At 38.8% G+C, this 20,014-nt stretch overlaps 1 protein-coding gene across 1 annotated transcript; it reads left to right on the plus strand.

Annotated features, from left to right (window-relative positions):
- Positions 1–951: 951 nt before the first annotated feature.
- On the plus strand, positions 952–18,651 carry ell2 (elongation factor for RNA polymerase II 2). The gene is made up of 12 exons (XM_023954665.2): positions 952–1,403; positions 5,083–5,130; positions 6,911–7,035; positions 7,139–7,302; positions 9,002–9,261; positions 9,687–9,811; positions 11,494–11,566; positions 11,644–12,286; positions 12,940–13,003; positions 14,517–14,688; positions 16,140–16,184; positions 16,445–18,651. The coding sequence occupies exons 1-12, from the start codon at positions 1,272–1,274 to the stop codon at positions 16,559–16,561; spliced, it is 1,968 nt and encodes a 655-aa protein (XP_023810433.2). The 5' UTR covers positions 952–1,271; the 3' UTR covers positions 16,562–18,651.
- The last annotated feature ends 1,363 nt before the right edge of the window (positions 18,652–20,014 follow it).

Below are 20,014 nucleotides of genomic sequence, written 5' to 3' on the forward strand. Positions count from 1 at the left end.
GATCGATCTGTTATTAATTAAATAAACCTGTACCATAATAAAATTGTTTCAAACTGAAATGAATTGGTTTTATTCAGTATTGCAAAACACCATTTGGATTGAGGCATGGTATGTTTATTTTTTTTACTATAACGTAAAAAAATGACCAAGTGACATCACACCGGACAACACACATGTAATGAAAGCAACAACAACATAAAATGATCAAGCCATTATTACGATCCAATATGTGGAAACACTGAAATTTAGCAAGGTCAAGTGACCATACAGTGAGCTGTTCTAATAATGTTCCCTTAGGATTATTTTGATGTGCAAAAACAACAGTGGGCATAAATTTATGAAAGTAAAATTTTAATGTATTTCTCATTGATTCTTGGTGGTCTGTTCGTACACATATTTAATTTACACTTGATTATCTTGCAAGAAATACAAGGAATCTTGAAAACTTCCCCTGCACTGTTCAGTACCAGGGATTTATCTCTGAGTCATGCTGGTTGAAGTTTTGGCTAAAGATGTCCTGGATCGATTTTAGAACAGTGAATAAGATCGTTCAAAATTAACTAATATAAACTATGAATGGTAGAAGCAACCACTACTTATGATACAAATTGTTTTCAAAATGAATTATTAAACCCTTATTTAAAATTTAAGTTACTTTTAGGTAAAGGTCTCCAAAATGTATGAATAAAAATTGCTGATACATTTTTTCTACCAATTTTTAAACTGTTTGTGTTTTATGTTTAATATGTGTAGATAAAACAACATACAGGCACAATCCGCACCTAATCCATGAAAATATTTAATTGTATGTCCTTTTTTTATCCAATTAAAAAGTAACAGGTGACTTTATCATTCTATTTAGTCCAAAGGTTGGTTTGGTTTATTTAAATTATAGAAACTAGAATTTTGTAGTGCGTTTCTGCAAAGTGACACCACCAATTTAGGGCCAACAGACTGAGCAATTATTTTCCCCCCCTGTACATTGATTTCTTACTAGATTAAAGGGTCAAACCAACTGATTTCTGTCAAAACCAAAAATATGAAAGACGGCAAAATTATATATTTAAAAAAGCAAACAATTTGTTTCAAGACCTAAAGTAATTCAAATTTGATTGAAGCGTGGATAAAGTAACAACCGAACAAATACAAACCAATGGGAGAGTCAGCCCCGTGGGCAGCGATATAATCCCTCCCAGGAGTGGCGCGAGCGCAGGGAGTCCGGGCTGCTGAGTGCTGCTGCTCAGAGGAGCGATGGTGGAGGGCTGCTAAAGATGGCCGCTCTCTCCGAGGATGGGAGGTATGGATTAAATTGTGGCCAACAGAGCGCCGAGAGGGTCACCGTCTTACACGTCAAATTGACCGAAACAGCGCTGAGAGCGATAGAAAGCTACCAAAACTCTGCGGTGAGTGAAAGATGAACGAATGTCTCTAAAAAGTCTTCCTGAACTCACGGCTTGTAAGCTAAAGAAGCCAAGCTGCCACGCACGGCTAACGCTACCAAGTTAGCGAAGCTTTTGGCAGAACTAATTTATCCTTATGTTGGTTTGGTGTCATTTTCTCAAACTTACAGTAGATGAAAAATGAGCCATAGGTTATGTGTGTTCACATACTTTAGTGAACTGACAAAGTATTTAAAATGTGTAAAACGCGTTTGCTAAAATTGGTAACAAACTCAGATTAGCTTTAGCTTTGCCGAAGTGTAATCGCCTAGTACTGTTCTCGTCGACCAAGTACTTTTCCCCCCCTCTCTGTACCCAAATTTACTGTTACTTTCAAAAATAGGAACTACACGATTTCACATTTACTAACTTCATTTGAAGGCGCCCCCTATGAATTACAAGTTTAACGTTAATAGCCTTGAAAATTCACTCGAACTCTTAATTCGATGAGAAGTAACATTTATTTTCAGAGCAGGGTGGAAAAATGTAAACCTCAAGACTACTTCGAGTTACAGCCGCTTCAACCATGTCGGTGAAGACTGGTCATCTTTCCATATGGTTACACTTTTCGGCTAGTCGGTAAAGCTAAACTTACTGCTTATCACTGTCAGGAGGAGCCTGTTTTTGATAGCTGTTTTTAACCAGATAAAATGGCTACCAAAAGACTTGTTATCCAAGTTAACGGATTGGATATGAACAACTGTCAATTTTCCCCACGTATTACCAACTAAAGGCTGTTTAAAAAAATATATATATATATCTACACCTTTCTCAATATTTGCCTTAGTTTCTAGCAGAAATTCAAGAGTGTGCTAGCAGTTACTAATGTCTGTAATCTGATAACTCACATTTTCCTCTGTGTGTTCATGTGTGTTGTTCCTAGTTTAGAAGGCTCTTCCAGTTCAAGGCTAACTCTGTTAGCCGAATAGCACTACAATACTGGTACAAAAATAAATATAACTTTGTAATCTTGAATCTCCTAAGTGATGTAATCCTGTTGAGGTGAACCCAGGTGAACTTATCTGGCAAAACCTCTGCAGTCTTGAGTTGCAGATGCCTGACGCCTTGTTGGCTGACCTGAACTGTGCTAAACTGTCAGCATCTATACACTTACATAACACAGAAACTTTGCCTAATGATCCTCAAGATTGATAAATTGGCTGAGTGTGTTCTTCTGATGTATGTGAAGATTGCATCTTTTATTACACACAATCATGTCATAATGTTGTGTACTTTTATTAGCAGAAAAGGGAAATCAGAGCACACCTGCTGTACGTGTAGGTTTACCGGGCACCTGTTAATACTTGTTTAAAGCATATTTTTACCATATTATTCTGTGTGTTACTAACATTCAGCAGACTGCATTACCACCAAATTTAGTCCCTTTGTAACTGGCCCTGCCTCAGTCGTATTGGACGTGTGCAGCCTGCCATCTCTTTGCTGACTGAGCAGCCAAAACTGCCTGCTTTTTGTTTCTCTCCCTCTCAGTAATGCGTGTTCCAGCTGAACCTGTCATTGAACTATAGAAGCTGACTATCTTTGTATTTCTGTGGTAATCTGAAATGTGATCACAACTGGGTGTTCAGACTGGGGGAAGGGAGTCTGTGGCTCGGACAGCTTAGCTGTCTCAACTGTGACACAGTTATGTCTCAGAAAAGCATTAAACTTATTATATGCATAATTATTATGTGCTGTATTTAAGTGAGTATTTATGTTGCATGCCTAAAATTACACTAAAAACAGAAAATATTTGTATGTGATATTTATTCTAGAAAGTTTAGCCTTGTGGGTTTTGAGTGCTTATGGCAGGTGAAGCAGCTGCGTTGTGTGTTTGTTTGTATGTTATGGAAGCGATTCTTTAGCATAATTAAAAATAAGTCAATAACAAATGCTTTTTCATTTAAAAAAAAAGCTGCATTTTTTGACTCTAAATCAAAATAAAAAGGCAATCCATCAAATCTTCTACTTCAACACTGCTTATTTTGTCACTTAATTAAATGACAAAAGAAAATGGTGTTTTACATTTAATTTTCAAAAAGTTCTCTGGTAAATGTGTTGCAAAATTCATTTAAAAATGTCTAATTTGACCATTAAAATGGATTAACAGAAATGCTTTTTCATTTTCAAAATGTAACTGCATCAAATTACTCAAAATTAAAATTAAAAATCAATTCTTCAAAATGCTTTTTCATTTTCTACTTAAAAACCGCTTATTCTGTGTCATAATTAAAACGAAAATGCAAAGAGGGGATTGCATTTTCATTTTCACATTTACCTTGCGAATAGTGTCGCATAATTCAATTCGACTTAGCATGTCCAGAGGGGAGGCGGAGCTATGACGGCAGTGCCATCTCAGTGTGTCCGGCTGCTAAGAGATGCATGCCAGGAGCAGTGCGGCCAGGCTTGTAGCTTTGTGTTAGCGGCAGAGGAGAGGGCTTTGTAACAGCTGTGCACTCCTGATGATTGTGTACAGCTTCTCGGGACTACGTAGCAGCATCCACCTTCCGCAGTCCTCCTTCGGACGCACCGCGGTTCGTCGAAACTTTCCCCCGGGACAAGCTTTCCCTTTGGACCGGCAGCCGCCTTCGCATAGCGGAGCGCAAAGCCCCGCGATCCGAAGCTCCAGATCGCTGAAGGCGGTAATGCTGCTATGCAGATCTGAGAAACTTTAAACCATAATCTGAATGTTTCCAGTGGTGTCCAGACAAAATAAAGGCTGATTTAATTCCCACATATTTACATCCAAGATGCTCATTGCAGCATTGCCCGCACGGAGTTTTAAGTACCTCCACGGCTAATGTTTTCAGCACACATTAGCCTAATGCTAACCCGTCCTTGCAGCGAAGAAAAAAAGCACTGACCACTTGTATTTAAAAACATGAGTGAGCAGGCCCTTAATAATAACAGTAATAAAGCACATTTATAAAATAGTCTCCTGCAGCTTCCCGCTGATTTTGCTGTTCCAGGACAGCTGGAGCCACATCAACAGCTATAGCAGATTTCACCATGCTAAACGTTTGCTGGTTGGACCAAAACGAACTCAGTGGGAAGCTGCAGGAGACTATCTTCTAAATGTGCCTTATTACTGTTATGATTATTATTATAAATGTGAAATACCATATTCTTATTTCATTTAAGTGACAGAATAAGCAGTGTTGAAGTAGAAAATGAAAAAGCATTTCTGGTATTGACTTTTATTTTTTAATTATGCTACAGAATCGCTTCCATAGTATGTCAGCTTACTAAATACTGCTTGGTTCTGCTTTTAAACAAAAAAACAACAAAAAAACAAACAGACAATTGATTTAAATATTTAATCTTCCTTGTATTTAAATTTTCTCTAGATTACATCAATCATATGTGGGTGTTCAAAAGGTGTTCAACAAATGTTTCACCTCAAGTTTTATCAGCTGTGGTGGAGCATAGTGTGGCTAATTTTTGTGGATGAGTTTGTGTTTCTGCATTCATATATTTGAGTTCAGACTCATGCATTAATCTGTTTTTATGGATTTTTGGGTATTTGGGATTGATGATGTCCCTTTGTGTCACTTGTCTTTTTTGTATACCTTGCAGGTATTAACTGATATAATATTTAATCCATAATTGATTGTCTAATTGTTTTTTTTTTCTTTATGACTTTTAGAATGTACCCTCTTTGCAGCCTTCAATTCAATTCAAGGGACTCCAAGGGGTAAGTGATAATTTTTTTAGATCTGAGATCTAAGTTTTTGTTCTGGGTTTTATATTTTAGGTGGTACAAAGAGGAAAAAATGTACATATACAGCTTAGTGCAAAACAAAATGCTGAATCTAAAAGAAACATGGATTTTAACAACTGTGTTTGTGCTCCACAGTCCACAAAGATTTTTATTCCACTAAAATGAAACATTTTCAATGTCATTCAAGTAGTTTTAAGTCTGTGTGTATACTAGTGCTGGTTGCAGCACCCCCAGCCTGCCATGAAAGCCTGATCAGAGCAGTCTTTACACCACAGCTTCCTTGTTAGACCACACCTCTTCAGTGTAGACCACGCCCCCATGTGAAATGAGGGACAAAAGTCTAAAACTGATGGGAAAAAATTAACGGAAATGAAAATTTTATGTCTGACAATGTTTTTTTTTTTTTTTAAAGTTTACTTTAAAATTGTGCGTAAAACAGTTTATCATACCATACTTAAGTCAGATTCATGCACGGTACAGATTTCAATCCGATTCACCAACCTAAAAATCAATCCAGGACATATTTAGCCAAAAACTTCAACCAGTGTGGCCCAGAGATAAATACCTGGTACTGAACGGTGCAGGGGAAGTTTTCCAAATACCTTGTATTTCTTGCAAGATAATGTTTTTTTACATTAAAGAAAAATAAACCTATTGTGTCTGAATTCAGTTAGTCATTTTGAAATTAAGTTATAATGGTATAGGTCTATTTGATTAACAACTTGTGTCAGACAGATCGATCTGGCTGGATCGTAGGAATAGAAATCATTAAGTCGATTCATTGTTACGCCCGTATTAAAAATCTTTATTTGCCGGCCGTTATCAAATCAAACTTTTTTTTTATAAAAAGCGCTTCTCATGCCTTCCTTGCGCAACTCAAAGTGCTTTAAATTTAAAACAAAAACCGTACACAATATTACAATAAATACCAAACCCACCCTTCACCCTTCCCACTCCCCTCCATTAACACATAAGACCTATGACCCCACACATAATGAATACTAATAAAAGTAACTTTTAAAAGAAACTTGAGGCTTGGCTCTGCTGTGAGGAAAGAGTATTTGGGAATCCATTCACCAGGAGCCAGCTTGGCGATGGGAACATCGCCACAGAGCTCACCCAGACCAGGACAGCAACGGGGTCCACTTCACACCCGTGAGACTGCAATGTTAAACTTCAGCCGCCAAGCAAGGGCGACAACCGCTGCAACAACCACCGACCAATCAGCAAGCCCTGGTAGAAAAGATCCCCATAAGAAATACTGGGGCTTAAATCATAATAAGATGCTAAAATTAAACGCATAAGATGTATATAAAAAAAAACATAAAATTGAGAATAGGATTAATTCATAAAATTAAATACATAGCTATACATAAGCTAAAAGTGAAATTAAAAAGGTGGGTCTTGAGCCTTCGTCTCTGCCGCCCCTAGGCTCTCCAGCAGGCTGTTCCAGAGGTGAGGACTGTAATGGTAGAATGAAGCCTCACCATAAGTTTTGGTTCTCACTTTAGGAACAACTAAAAGGCCAGCACTGCAGGACCCCAGGGTCATACTTTAAGACCATTCAAACATTTGATTTTTATCCTATTTAACTGCTTTTCTCTTTCTTTTATGAATATGATACAAATGGGTAATTTCTCAGGTCTGCTCTGATCTAAATGAGGAACAAATTACTGAGGCAGAGGAATGAGACCATAAATTGATAAAAGTACAAAATGGAGAAAATGTTTAAACTGGCTCTGTTCTTTTCCAGCGCATTAAAATTCCCAGAACTGACAGCTCTTCGGGCAGTGTCAGCAATTTTGATTTCTACTTGTCTAATGTGGGCAAAGACAACCCTCAGGGAAGCTTTGAGTGCATTCATCACTATGTGTCGAGGTAATGATAATCACCGATCAGCTGAATCAACTGTTGCTGTCTTACTACATGTTGCTGGAAAGTAATCCTTGTCTGCCTCACATTTCTCTTTCTTTGTCTCTAGCTCAGGGGCCTCACACCTGGCATTGTTGGCAACCATACAGGATAAGGTCACCGTGTGTGCAACCAATGACTCCTATCAGGTGACCCGGGAACGAATGACCCAGGCTGTGGAGGACACACGTGAGCGTGGGACCAAAGTCATCAAGCCTGGTGGCCAATACAGAGGTACGGTCTTTAATATGGTCATGACATTACTTTGTCAATAAATCGTATTGACTCTGCAGGTTTTACTTGTGCCAACTGAGAAGAAAAATGAAAAGTTTAGGGTGACAGAACTTCAAATATTAGCTGTGAGCCCCTGAAAAGCTGATTGATTAAAGAAATAAAGTAAATGCAAACTTTGTAGTTATTTCTTTCCAAGAAAGGAGCAAATGGGTCACACAGACAGCCCAGATAGTTTCTGGGAACATGCCAGTTAATGCATGTCAAGATTTTTTGATTACCTAATAGTATCAGTATTTGTCAGGAACACCGGTACAAAGTTTTGCATGTTGGTCTTTAAGCTTCTCAGAGAGTGGTTCACCTTCACTCCATAGCTTTTTACCTTAACCTCATCCTGTTGGTTCCTTCTCTTCACATGGAAAATGTGCATAAACAAGTCTGTCAGGTTTGATAAGGAAGACTAGCTCTGACCATGATTGGCTGACAAATCTGAGCTTTGACCAGTTGTAGTTCATCTCTATTTCCTTGTTTTAGAATGTTTTCATCTATTGTTGAACTATATGGACGTACCAAAGCCAACGGCATTATGTGTGTCATAAGTCTATGGTTAAAAAAACATAAACCATAAATGTTTTAAAAATAAGCCATCAGACAATTTAAACCTTTCTAAAACCATTGTAGAAACCACTTTACAAATGTGGGCACTTCTGTGATGTTTTTCTTTACAGAAAAAAACCCACTTGAACACATTATCACTGTTTGATTTCCAAACTAAAGGTCATGCAAGTATTTCAGAAGAATTGCTGTGGAATTAAATGGTGGCTCTTGAGACTATACTTTGTGTTAAAGTTAAAGCAGATTTACATAGATGACTTGAACAGAAACTGGGAAACTAGAAAAGTCTCAGATTAGAAAGGGGGTTTAAAAGCTAAAGCAGCCGGTTCAAAGATGGAAATACTTTCAGACATTTGATTATTGTGTTCAGTAGTTGCATGTGATGGCTTAGATTGTATTTTTTTAAGTGTGATTGACATGTCTTTTTGACAACTTCCTTCCTTCCTGTTTCATTTTACTTTAACATCTAAACGCTGTACAAGTGAAAACTTCATCTTAGGCTGGATGCAGATCTTCAGAAAAGGAGATTTCTTCTCTATTCTATAATTGTATTATTTTTGAAGTGCTTATAATTTCATAATCTGCATCTAGCTGTTGTTTATGTGCTTCCTGTTTGATAAATACCGTGGGGCAGCTGTGGGGCAGAACATCTGTCTGTTTGGGAAATCTCAGAATTGGTTCCCTCTTTGTCTGCCTGTGTGTCAAAGTGTCCTTGAGCTGGACACTGACCCCCCCCCCCCCCCCCCCCCCCCCCCCCCCACACACACACACACACACATTGCTTGTGGTAGTCCAGCTAGCACCATTGTCTGCCATTGGGTCTTAATCAAGGTAGAAAAGTGATATGCTATTTACCAAAAATTAAAAAGGATTTTTTTTTTTGCACATAGTTTCCTCATAAAATATTAAATTTGAGAATTTAATACCCAAAATGATGCAATTTTTTGTTTTATTTTTTCTCCCAGTGCTGATGTGCATTTCACACTTATGTTAATAGAGTACTTACCTCTAACGTAACAGGCGTTGATGCATGAAGGTACGCTTGTGGTTAACTGCAGAGAATTGTTTACGTGATCTTTGTTTTTAGGAAAACAAGTACATACCCGCAAGCCTGCACTATCAGCCCCAGATGTAGTTCCAGAGCGCAAACGATCCACACCCATCAACCCAGCCAACACTATACGCAAGTGTCTTTCCAATAACCCCGTGTCTCAAAAGTCGCTGCGGGACCGCATCATCCACCTGCTGGCACTGAAGTCCTACAAAAAGCTTGAAGTGCTTGGACGTTTGCAGAGAGATGGCATCAATCAGAAGGACCGAAATTCCCTGGGGACCACGCTACAACAAGTATGACACGGCTCCTCAGAGCTGCTTTTTTAAATTCTAAATACTTGTAAGATAATTCTGAATAAAAAAGTAGGGTCATTGTTGCATGTTTAAAACAATTTTACATCACCATGACAACTGGAATCACTTTTAAAATAAAAGTAATTAGAATTTTCTGACCATTACTATTAGACTCTGACTCCTCTGACATTTTCTTTGTTTTAATTTACGTTCTTTTGTTTTTTTATGGTTTGGATTATGTTCCTCTACATAACGGGATTCTTTTCTGCAACAGAAAGACTTCATACAGAAACTAATCAGTAGACTTTAAACCATATTTTGCATGCACAGATGGCCGTCACAAGAAATCTGAATTCTCTGAACACGTTAAAGGTTTCACAATGCTGAAGTTGTATTCTGAAACTGCCTGTGTTTCTGCTTAACAGGTGGCAAACCTAAATCCCAAAGACAACACATACTCTTTAAAGGACTTTATATATCGTGATGTCCAGCGGGACTGGCCTGGCTACTCTGATGAGGAGAAAACCCAAGTCGATCGAATCCTGGCTCGGTACTGAAAATCCTTTATTTTGTTTGAGAATTTCTTTAATTACTTTCATGAGTAAAGTCGAGATCAGAAATAAAATTCACAGAAGATTAAACAAATGCAGTTCATAAGCTAGCAACTAAGGCATTTGTGAAAATGATCTCTAAAGATTGTCTACTTTAAAATTCTTGGCTTTATTTTAGTGATTAATACAGTCTTAAAAGTTAATACTTGATGGTCAAAGGGACATTTGGCTGTTTTCCATACAAATTATCGATGTGAAGGTTAAGCTTTTCTATGCAATCTATGTTGCACAAAAAAAGAGATATACTCGAGCAATTTCTAAAAAAAGGAGAAACGGTAAATGAAAGTGCTAAAATGTCTTTTGGGATGTGTTGCCTAGTTCCTCCCGAGTTACGGTACATCACAAATGTTATGTCTCTATTTATTATACATTTTAGTGTGGGATGTGCATTGTCCGTGATCTATTAGGAACAACATGTATCCCTATCAAAAATAACATTTACCTGAAACTCAAACTCGAACTTTATTTATTTATATAGCGCCTTTCATTTCAGTTAAAAACACAAAGCGCTAAACATAAAAGCAGATAAAATGATAATAAAAAATGAAAATTATTAAAAACTGAAAACACAGGACAATCACACACAGATGGGACCCCTCCCTCACCTGATTCCTCCCTTCACCCACCCCGTTCCCCTAGTAGAATCCTGAACACACAAAGAACTGAAAACAGTCAATTACTATGACTTGTAAACATTAGCTTTTAGGAACAAATATACATTTAAAAAATAGTTTCCGAAAATATCGGTAGATTTTTAAATATTTGACCCATATCAATAGACTCAAAATATGCGAATGTCGGCCGATACGATGCTGGCACCGATTTATCACCCAGGCATAGTTTTAGTTGTTGAGTTTATTTCATTGATCAGTTGACTAAAATGTTAATGGCGACCACACTTAAAGTAAAGCAGGAAAACATCCCTAATAAACTGCATCTTTTCAATCAGATTGTTCGAACAACCATGTTTTATCTGTTTGAATTGAACTGTATTCATCTTGCAGAGGAGTAATTCACCAGTCATTTGACTTGGTCATATAGAGGAGTTGTGCAGTCTGATGACCGTGGGAATAAATGATCAGTATGTGATCTGTGTTTCGTTCATAATTATTGTTGAGCGAGAATTGGTTAAACAAAATGGATATGGGGTGTAAAATAAAACAAAAGAGAAGCATTCCTAAACCTTGAACACAACATTAGTGTTTCAAGTTTAACTGTATTTAAAGACAGATGATGAGACGATTGCAGATAAAGCTTTAATAATTAGACCAAACTGATATGCGTTCTCCCCCTTTTAATATGAAATGTCATATTTTTTGTTGCGTAATAGCTGGGACTTTATTCCAGAAACTAAAAGAACAAATATGAAAAATGACAGAATCATTAGCCGGTCTCCTTATGGAAATATTCACTGTCTATTTAAATACAAAACAAACTCCCATCTGAGGAAGAAATGCAGGTTTGTTAAAAGAAAAAGAAAAAACAGCAGGTACCTCATGAAATAATTTGATATAGCACTAAAACATTAGCCTTCCAAACACCCTCTCATTCATACCCGTGTAAGGTTGCTTCCCGTTTCTAACCATTGTTGTCTGCTTGCTTTTCTTTTTTTCCCTTATAGAAAATTAGGGCTTCCAGTTGAGACAAGCTCATCAAGTAGTTTGCCCAAAGACTGTGTTCCTGCATCTTCCCAGGTAATAGAAGTGCGTGCAGAGCTCACAACCTCAGATGTTTACATTTCAGCCTCCAAATGTTTAATGTTTTCCTGCAGAAACGTCAGGCTGACTTCGATTTCATTGATCCCTTGGCTCCCAAAAAGCCCCGCATCTCTCATCTCACCAATCGAGGGTCAGCCGCCCCATCTTCCTCTGAGCGCCATGAAGAAGAGGGCAGCCCCAGCTCTAAACCCTCTTTACAACCCCCCAGCGCCTCTTCCGGCCCTCCATCCCATCTTCCCATCTCTTCTCACACTCTTGCACCCTCCCACCAGCAGCTCAGCCCAGCCTCCAACTCCAACTCACCAAGCACCCCAGAGGGCTGCGGCACCCAGGACCTTCCCACAGACCAGAGCTCCAGTTATCGAGAGCCTTCACCGAGCCCTTTCTCCTCCAGTGATGCGCTTCAGGACCGCTACCAGAACCTAGTCCCTAGACCAGCCTCCCCCAGCCCTCCTCCTTGTACCTCTCTCACAGTTACATCCACTGTCATCACCAGCCCTCCATTGTCCAACAACTCAAGTAAGTTCAAAAAGAAATCCAAAAAGCACAAAGACAAGGACCGAGAGAAGGAGAGGAAAAAACGAACTGAGAGAGCCAGTGTTAGTCCTCCGGTTGTAGAGCCCATGGAGGAGAGCTGCAGAGCCAGAAAGAAACGCAGCTCCGAGGAAGTGGAGGGCAAAGTTCACAAAGACCAAGGTTTGTCATTCTGCATCAGTTTGCAAACTCCTGTGCTGAAACTTGTCTCTATAAATTCAACTCAAAATAATGCATTTGGTATTTTTTGAGAGGATTTGTTAGAGAATCCGATTTCAAAGCCTTTATGCTCTGGTCAGACGAAATGCATCATTTTATTGCAACAGGATTAAATTCAACTTCATAACAGGACTTCAACACAAGTCCTGTAGAAATACTGAGGTTCAGTTGAGATTTAAAAAAAGAACTCCCGTTCTCCTGCAGTCTGCTGAACAAACTTTAACGTTACACATTAGAAGCTTTTGTTTAACAAACAGTATATCATTAAACATAAATGGTTTATTTCTGAATCTCATACTTATTAATGTACTTATAATGGTGATTTCTGTGAGTAGCTATCATTTCCTGTGGATCATTAGTATTTGCATGGATGCGTTTGGAGATGAACTGAGTTTTTGGAGCAGCATTTACTCTTGACTGACTGAATCATTGTCAGTGAGCATCTTTATCCTTTTCAGATTAACATTATTTCATCTAAGGTCACAAAAGTGAACAGTTACACGTTTTTGAATCATATTTTGAGCTTTTTATGGATGTTTATTAGTTGGCGTTACATTTGCTGCATTTACAGTCCATTGTTTATTTTTCCTTACCAGACAAAGAGAAGCCAGTCCAATCCACTGAACTGTCACCACAAACAGATACTCCGGACTATGCATTGTGAGTATTTAGTTGTGTGTTTCTTCTCCCAGCACTCAAACAAATTCATATCTCCATCTCTATTCTCAATGATTGTCTTTAAATGTTCAAACTCAGTTTTATGTGATGAACACTTTTGTTGATGTGTCAACTAAACATTATTTTATCCAGCAAACATATTTGCCTGCTCAGTGACCTTGTGGTAGAGTGTCCGCCCTAAGACTGGAATATTGTAAGTTCAAATCCATGACAGCCAAACCAAAGACTAAAAATGGGACCCCATGCCTCCCTGCTTGACACTCAGCATTAAGGGGTTGGATTGGGGGGTTAAACCACCAAATGGTTCCCAAGCACGGCAGGAAATAGTCAAATGCAGAGAACACATTTCACACACCTAGGTGCGTGACAACAAATCGGACTTTAGCTTTAGACCTATTTGAAATTATGGATTCAGTCACTGTATTATTGAACATCATTATGATTGTCACTGTAGTATTCAGTCCCTTTTTAATTATAATTGTTATTTTTAGCCTAAATGAATAATAAAAACAGTCTTTTCTAGGAAACGATTCCTGCAGGGCGGCAGTGGTTCAATGGAAATTCACCTGAGCTGCAGGACTGTTGGTGTGGAGCTAACCTGCCCCCACTTCCCGTCTCCCGTCTGTTTACACTCTCTCCTGCTAGCTTACAGCACCAAGCTAACATTAATAGTGAATCTGAAATGGCGAGCAATACTTGAGCTATGCAGATGTACAGTTTTGAGCCAAATGAGAAGAAAAATAAAGACGTACATGTATCTATTGGCTACAAGTGGATGCAGCAGAGGGGGGGAATTGTGGCTCGCCGACAGTAGCATCTACATCACTGATACAAGCTTTTTCCATTGACATGTTCTCATCTGCCCCTGATTCACAACACTTTGAATTGAAAAAAAAACTCAAATATAATTTGAAGCTTAATTTCTTATATACATGTACTCTATCATCAAAATGCCACAAGAACATGTCGTTTTCCTCAGTGGGTTTTAATGACAATTTGATCGTCCTCCAGCCTCATATTTTGATCTCTGTTCATTTTAGTTTTTGTTTTTTGCTTTGTGTTGATCTATCCCAGTGTTTTTAAACCACATTTGTGCACAAACCTCCCCATCAGACCTGTGCAGATACCACTGCCTGATCTTATGTGCGCAGATGATCGCAGTGCTCATGTTCCATCAAAGGCCATGATACGGATTTTATTGAGCATTTTTGGTTATTTTTATTTGCCTTTGTTGCATTTTGCTTATCTCGTACATTGAGGATGAACAGATTGACAATTTTGGGCCCAGAACTCATTTTCTCATCAAAGCACTGCTGGACTTTAATTACACAAAGACAGTTGTGTAGCTTTAACATCACTGGCTGTAATTACAGGAAACGTGTTTTCTATGTAAAACCAGAAATCTATGAGTGGAAATGACAAGCTTCTGGAAAAGCTTTCCTAAAATAAAACAAGTTTGTGAAAAAACACTCATCTCTGTTCTTTGTGTTTGCAGGAAATACACACCTCTGGTTTCCCTCGACCAGCGGCAAAACTACAAAGATGACTTCAACGCAGAGTATGACGAGTACCGCCAGCTGCACGCTCGTGTGGAGAGCATCACCCGCCGCTTCACCCAGCTGGGGGCGCAGTGTCGGAAGCTGACGCCCGGCTCCAAAGAATACCAGGTCAGAGTAATGCCATAAGCCTCAAGCTGTTCTATTTAGTCTTTGGTGGCTTTTTACCTAAACTGAGCAGCGATGTTTGGCTTTATTGAACCATGTAGACCAGGAGTCTGAAACTATCAACACTTAAAACATCTAGTTTGTTAAAACCAAAACCCACCAGATCCGGAAAGTCCCACTTCACCTTTTAGATGGCTGTTAATTCATGCATTTATAAAATGCAGCTTTCAAATATTTAGATATTAATTCACAAAATGTAATATTTCTCTATATACTACAATTCATTGTGCTATTTTTCCTTGGAGAGTAGCACAAACGAGTTTTTTCAATATAAAAAGCACCTCGTTTCAAATAAGCTCCGCCTCCTGCCGCCAATTTTGCATGAATAAAAACTGCACAAAAACCGGATTCAAACATGGACTTTTCTATTGACTTTTAGTGCTTCTTCATCCTTTTTCTCTATTGCTACCATTTATGAACATAATAATAATAATAATAATAACTTTTATTTATAATGCATTTTCATTATATGAAACCTCAAAGTGCTACAAGATATTAATAAAAACTCAATTAAAAGGAAAATGTGCACATTTTAATACAAAACTAACTTAAAACTGTGGGGGGGGGGACCTGAAGGAGGAAGCTGTCTGATGAACGGAGGGTACGGGTGTGTTTTTGGGGATTAAGGAGTTCCTGGAGGTATGGTGGTGCCTGACCGGCCATGCGTTTATAGGTGGTGATGAGAAGTTTGTATTCAATCCGGGATGAAACAGGAAGCCAGTGCAGCGATTTCAGACATAAGATTTTACCATCATGTTGATCAGTTATCTGACATGTTAAAAATCTAAACATAAATGCTTGATTAACTAAAACAATTTAACCAAAACCCATAATGTATTTAAATTATTAGCATTTTTCATTTAAGCCAAAGAGCAGCAATGGGGAGATAAGAGCTGCATGTGGCTCCAGAGCATCAGAGTGCAGACCCCTGATTTAGGCAGTGGATCCACGAACATCTTTGTTTTCCTCGTCTGACCTGCCGTCTGGCTTAATCTGTACGGCTGCATGGCTCTGATATTGCTCGCCATTTTTGCTGCACTGGTAATGTTGAGTTGGGGTTGAGTAAGCAAGCAGGAGAGAGCGTAAACAGATGAATGATGCGAAGGGAGTGGGTTTACTTCGTGCCAGCAGTCCTGCCCACAACTCGGAGGTAAATTTATTAATGAACTACTGCCACTCTGCAGAAATTATGACCTTGAAAACGACACCAAAGCAGCATCATCGCAATGAAAAGACAACTGGGAACACTTTTGGAAAAGGATCAAAAGTTGTTCTGAGCGGGACTTGAAGTTGTTTTTGTGTGCAAATGAAAAGTTCTGACCAAAGTCCAGCATTTATTTCTGTGATATTTTTGTGCTATAATGGAGAGTAACTAACTTTTGTTCCTATTGCAGAAAGTCCATGAAGAAGTCTTGAAGGAGTACAAAAAGATGAAACAAGTGAGTATTTAGCGACATTACATGTATCTTTTGTTAGCATTTTCTTTCCTCTTAAATTTGACTCATCTGTTAACTTGTCACCCACACATAATGAAACAAATCATCAAAACTTTTTTCATGACTAACATTCTCATGACTGTAACTCCTCGTGTTCATGTCTCTTAGGTTTTGTCTCAGACCCATCACTAACAAAGTTCATTAAGTGATGCTCGTCAGATCCCAGTGTTGAGTCTGACTTGTTGGATTTGGTGTCTCCACAGCACAACCCCAGCTACCAGGACGAGAAGCAGCGTTGCGAGTATCTGCACAACAAACTGGCCCACATAAAGCGCTTGATAGCTGACTTTGACCAACGCAGAGCCCAGTCCTGGTGCTGAACACAGCACAGGGCTTCTTCTCATCAGTATTGTGAACAGTGTCCACCCAGCTCACTTTTATTTATTAACATTTCTTTTTTTTTCCTGCCTCTGCAACATGCTCCTGTTCTTTTTGAGCTTTGACTCCACATGCCTTTTTTTTTTTCTTTTTTCCTATTTTGATTGTTTCCTCCAATGTAGAGTTCTGATTTCAACTTTTCCTGGCACCCTTTGCTTTCTCCGTGTATGGTTAAATCAGCTTCAGTGGAAAGCCACTGGAGGGCTGCATGAGAAACCAGGTGTGTGGGGAAATTTCAACTCCAACTTTTGAAGGACACTCTTTTAGGAAATAAAGTATTTTTGAGCAACAGAGAAAATATTAACTTGTATTTAAGTAAAATTAAAAAAGAAAAGAAAAAAAAAGACGGAGATCTATTTATTTTGGGACTCATGGTAAGCAAGAGTCAGCAGATCTATTTAATTCTTCTTAATCCACCCCCAAAAAAATTGCCACAAGCCTTATGTATTTTGACTTAGTGAAGCAATTTTGCACAGGACATTGAAGGATCATCTCATTTGCTTTGTTTTTTCCTCTCTTGAAGCAAAACTGTACTAGAAGACTTTATTGAATTGAGCCGGACAGAAGAGGAAGGAAATGAAGCACTAAGAAGAAATCACTTGAGCTCATTGAGAATCAACACTGTGTGCATGTATTGTTAAAAGAAAACGGAAAAAAAACAAACGGTGATTTAGGTTTTTCAAGGAGTAGGAACCTCATGTTGTCACTCATGGGGGAGGAAGGGGTTGTTACTCCTTTGCACCAAACATTGTGTTCTGAAAATGGTGCCTTACAACGTTTACATTCAGAAACGTGCTGGTGAGCCACAGACCTATGCAAAGGAACTCCAGCTGCCTGGAAAGCGTGCGACTGTGTGGACACCATGTGGGTATAGAAAAGATGGGAGGGTGTGTAATTGTGAGTCTGAGTATGTTTGAGTTCTCCTGAGTGAGTAAATAAACATGGAATCAGGAGAAAATGTTATTAGATGCATTAAAAACTAAAAAAAAAAAAAAAGAGCTGCTTTGTTTAACCAGCCAGCAGTTGGGATCAACCGAGCTGGAGTGAGTATCTGATCCTAGTGGAAGATGTGAAGATTCCTTAATTTTGCAGAGCTGTTCCTCTTTAGACATGAAAGGGACTTCACCCGTTTCATGAGCAGCAAACTCTTTCTGTTCTTCAAAGAAGCCACTTTGTCATCCATCTGTACTGTGGTGTTTTTAAAGGCAATGCTCCTGTTTTCCTTTCACACAGCGGTGAAAGATCCAAGTAGCTTGTTTTCCCCTCTCATTTAGTGCAGATTTACTTTTCATGGATGGATGACTTCTGATCTGTTCTTCATTTCAACAAGGGAATTTTTTGTTTTGTTTACAGACTTGTGTTAGAATGTTTTGCCAAAAATTAAATGCCTTTCTGGTACAGCTTGTATGGAGTAAGATTTCTGATCGGAGAGCGAAAAACAACACGAAAGTTGAAATGCTCACGTCCACCGAGGAATCCCACAATCCTCCTGTAAATGCGACCAGAAACGAGGGCAGCGCTGTTCTTAGGTCAGCCCCCGTCTGGAGGAGGACTCTGTCCTGAACCGTGCTTTCGGTTTCCCTCAAAGATTTCACATTTTGGTTTTGTTTTTCTTCTGAAATATTGGTATTCTGTCCAATTGTCAGTCTCTGCAGTAGACCGGCTGTTAAAATCAGCAAGTATAATTTCAGCTAAACTTATTTAGTTTTTAGTATTTTTGACTAAATCCGCCCCCGTTTATTAAGGGTGTTGGATAAATGCTTTTCAGTGGGAAAACCCAGATTTATGAAAGGTCATCCCGGAAAAACAATCCTGTTCTGATCTGATCAAACAAGTGTTAAGTTTGCTGATAAATGAATCATTTTGGGGGTAAAAACGTTTATGGGCTTTAAATCGGGCCTGAAGCAGGAAGTTTAAAATGCCTCAGCAGTGTTTGGAAACAGGAAATTAAGTACAATTAAATGAAATGTCATTTTGCCCACCTGCAAATGTAAAAGAAAAACATTTCAATAAACTTAGTTTCACCTGGAAATCATCTGTTTTGTGGGTTATTTTTTATATCAGCTGCTTAAAGAAATTGGATTGTATAATTTGTTTATAAAAATGTCCTTATTTTAAAGTCTCACTCTGATCATCTTTTATAAAAGCATTCCCAGTGATGTTTTAATCTTTATTATGCTGTTTTTAGCCAAAATTTGAAAATATTTTTTGGACGTTTTTTTGGACAATTTCTAATGGAACTACAGCAGTAGTTCATTAGAAATTCACCTCTTAAGATGTGGATGGGACTGTTGGTGCAGAGTAAGCCTGCCCCACTTCCCATCGCCCATCTATTTACACGCACTCCTGCTAGCTTACAGCCCCCTCACACTCCTAAAGGCACATTAGCAGTACAACAAAAATGGCAAGCAATATTACAGCTATCCAGCCGTACAGTTTTTAGCCTGGTGATGGCTCAGACGAGGAAAACAAGGTCGTACGTGGATCCATTTGTTTACAAGGAATTGGAATGGAGCAGAGCAGGGAGCTTGAGATCCACCCATTGTAATTACCTCACAGATAGGGTCGTTTTGATGACTTTTGTTTTTGTCTGCTCCTGATTCTCAATCATTTCATTAAAGACATTTTCAGAAATGTCAATTGAAGCTGAATTTATTCATTCATTCATTCATCTTCTTGACCGTTTTTCCCTTTCGGGGTCACGGGGCTGCCGGAGCCTATCCCGGCCACTTGGGCGTAGACAAGGGATGCCCTGGACTGGTCGCCAGTCTGTCGCAGGGTAGAATATCCTCAATCACACATCCATTCGCTCTCACACTCGCACCTATGGACAATTTATTTTAGTTGCCAATCAACCTATGAAGCATGTTTTTGGACGGTGGGAGGAAGCCGGAGATCCCAGAGAAAACCCACGCATGCACGGGGAGAACATGCAAACTCCACACAGAAAGGTCCCCATTGATGTTGTGTTTTTCATGTCCCCCAGCCGGGACTTGAACCAGGGGCCTTCTTGCTGTGAGGCAAGAGCGCTAACCACTGCACCACCGTGCAGCCCAAAAAGCTGAATTTACTTTGTATATTTTCTCCTCCATAATCCAAAAAAAAAACAGCCATAAAAGATTTTTAGCAGAGTGGATCCTTTCACTAAATTGTTGAAATGTTAATTTACCCAAAAGAAAAAGCTTAAAATAAAAATGTTTAAGTTGTTTAAAAATAGTTGGCTACTTCATATAAATGCATAAATATGAATAGTTTTAAAAAAACAAGTACGACTGTTAAAAGTTGTAAGAGGAAAACTGTAAGAAACTCCTAAATGTACTTAGTGATACTTGAATGACCCGTGATGCGTTTAAGGTCCGGCGCTCAGACTGCCTACTGTGTCTTTAAGGTCGTAC

This window comes from Oryzias latipes, chromosome 5 (genome assembly GCF_053564925.1).
Source record: "Oryzias latipes strain Hd-rR chromosome 5, Olatipes_Hd-rR_3.1".
NCBI classification, from domain to species: domain Eukaryota; kingdom Metazoa; phylum Chordata; class Actinopteri; order Beloniformes; family Adrianichthyidae; genus Oryzias; species Oryzias latipes.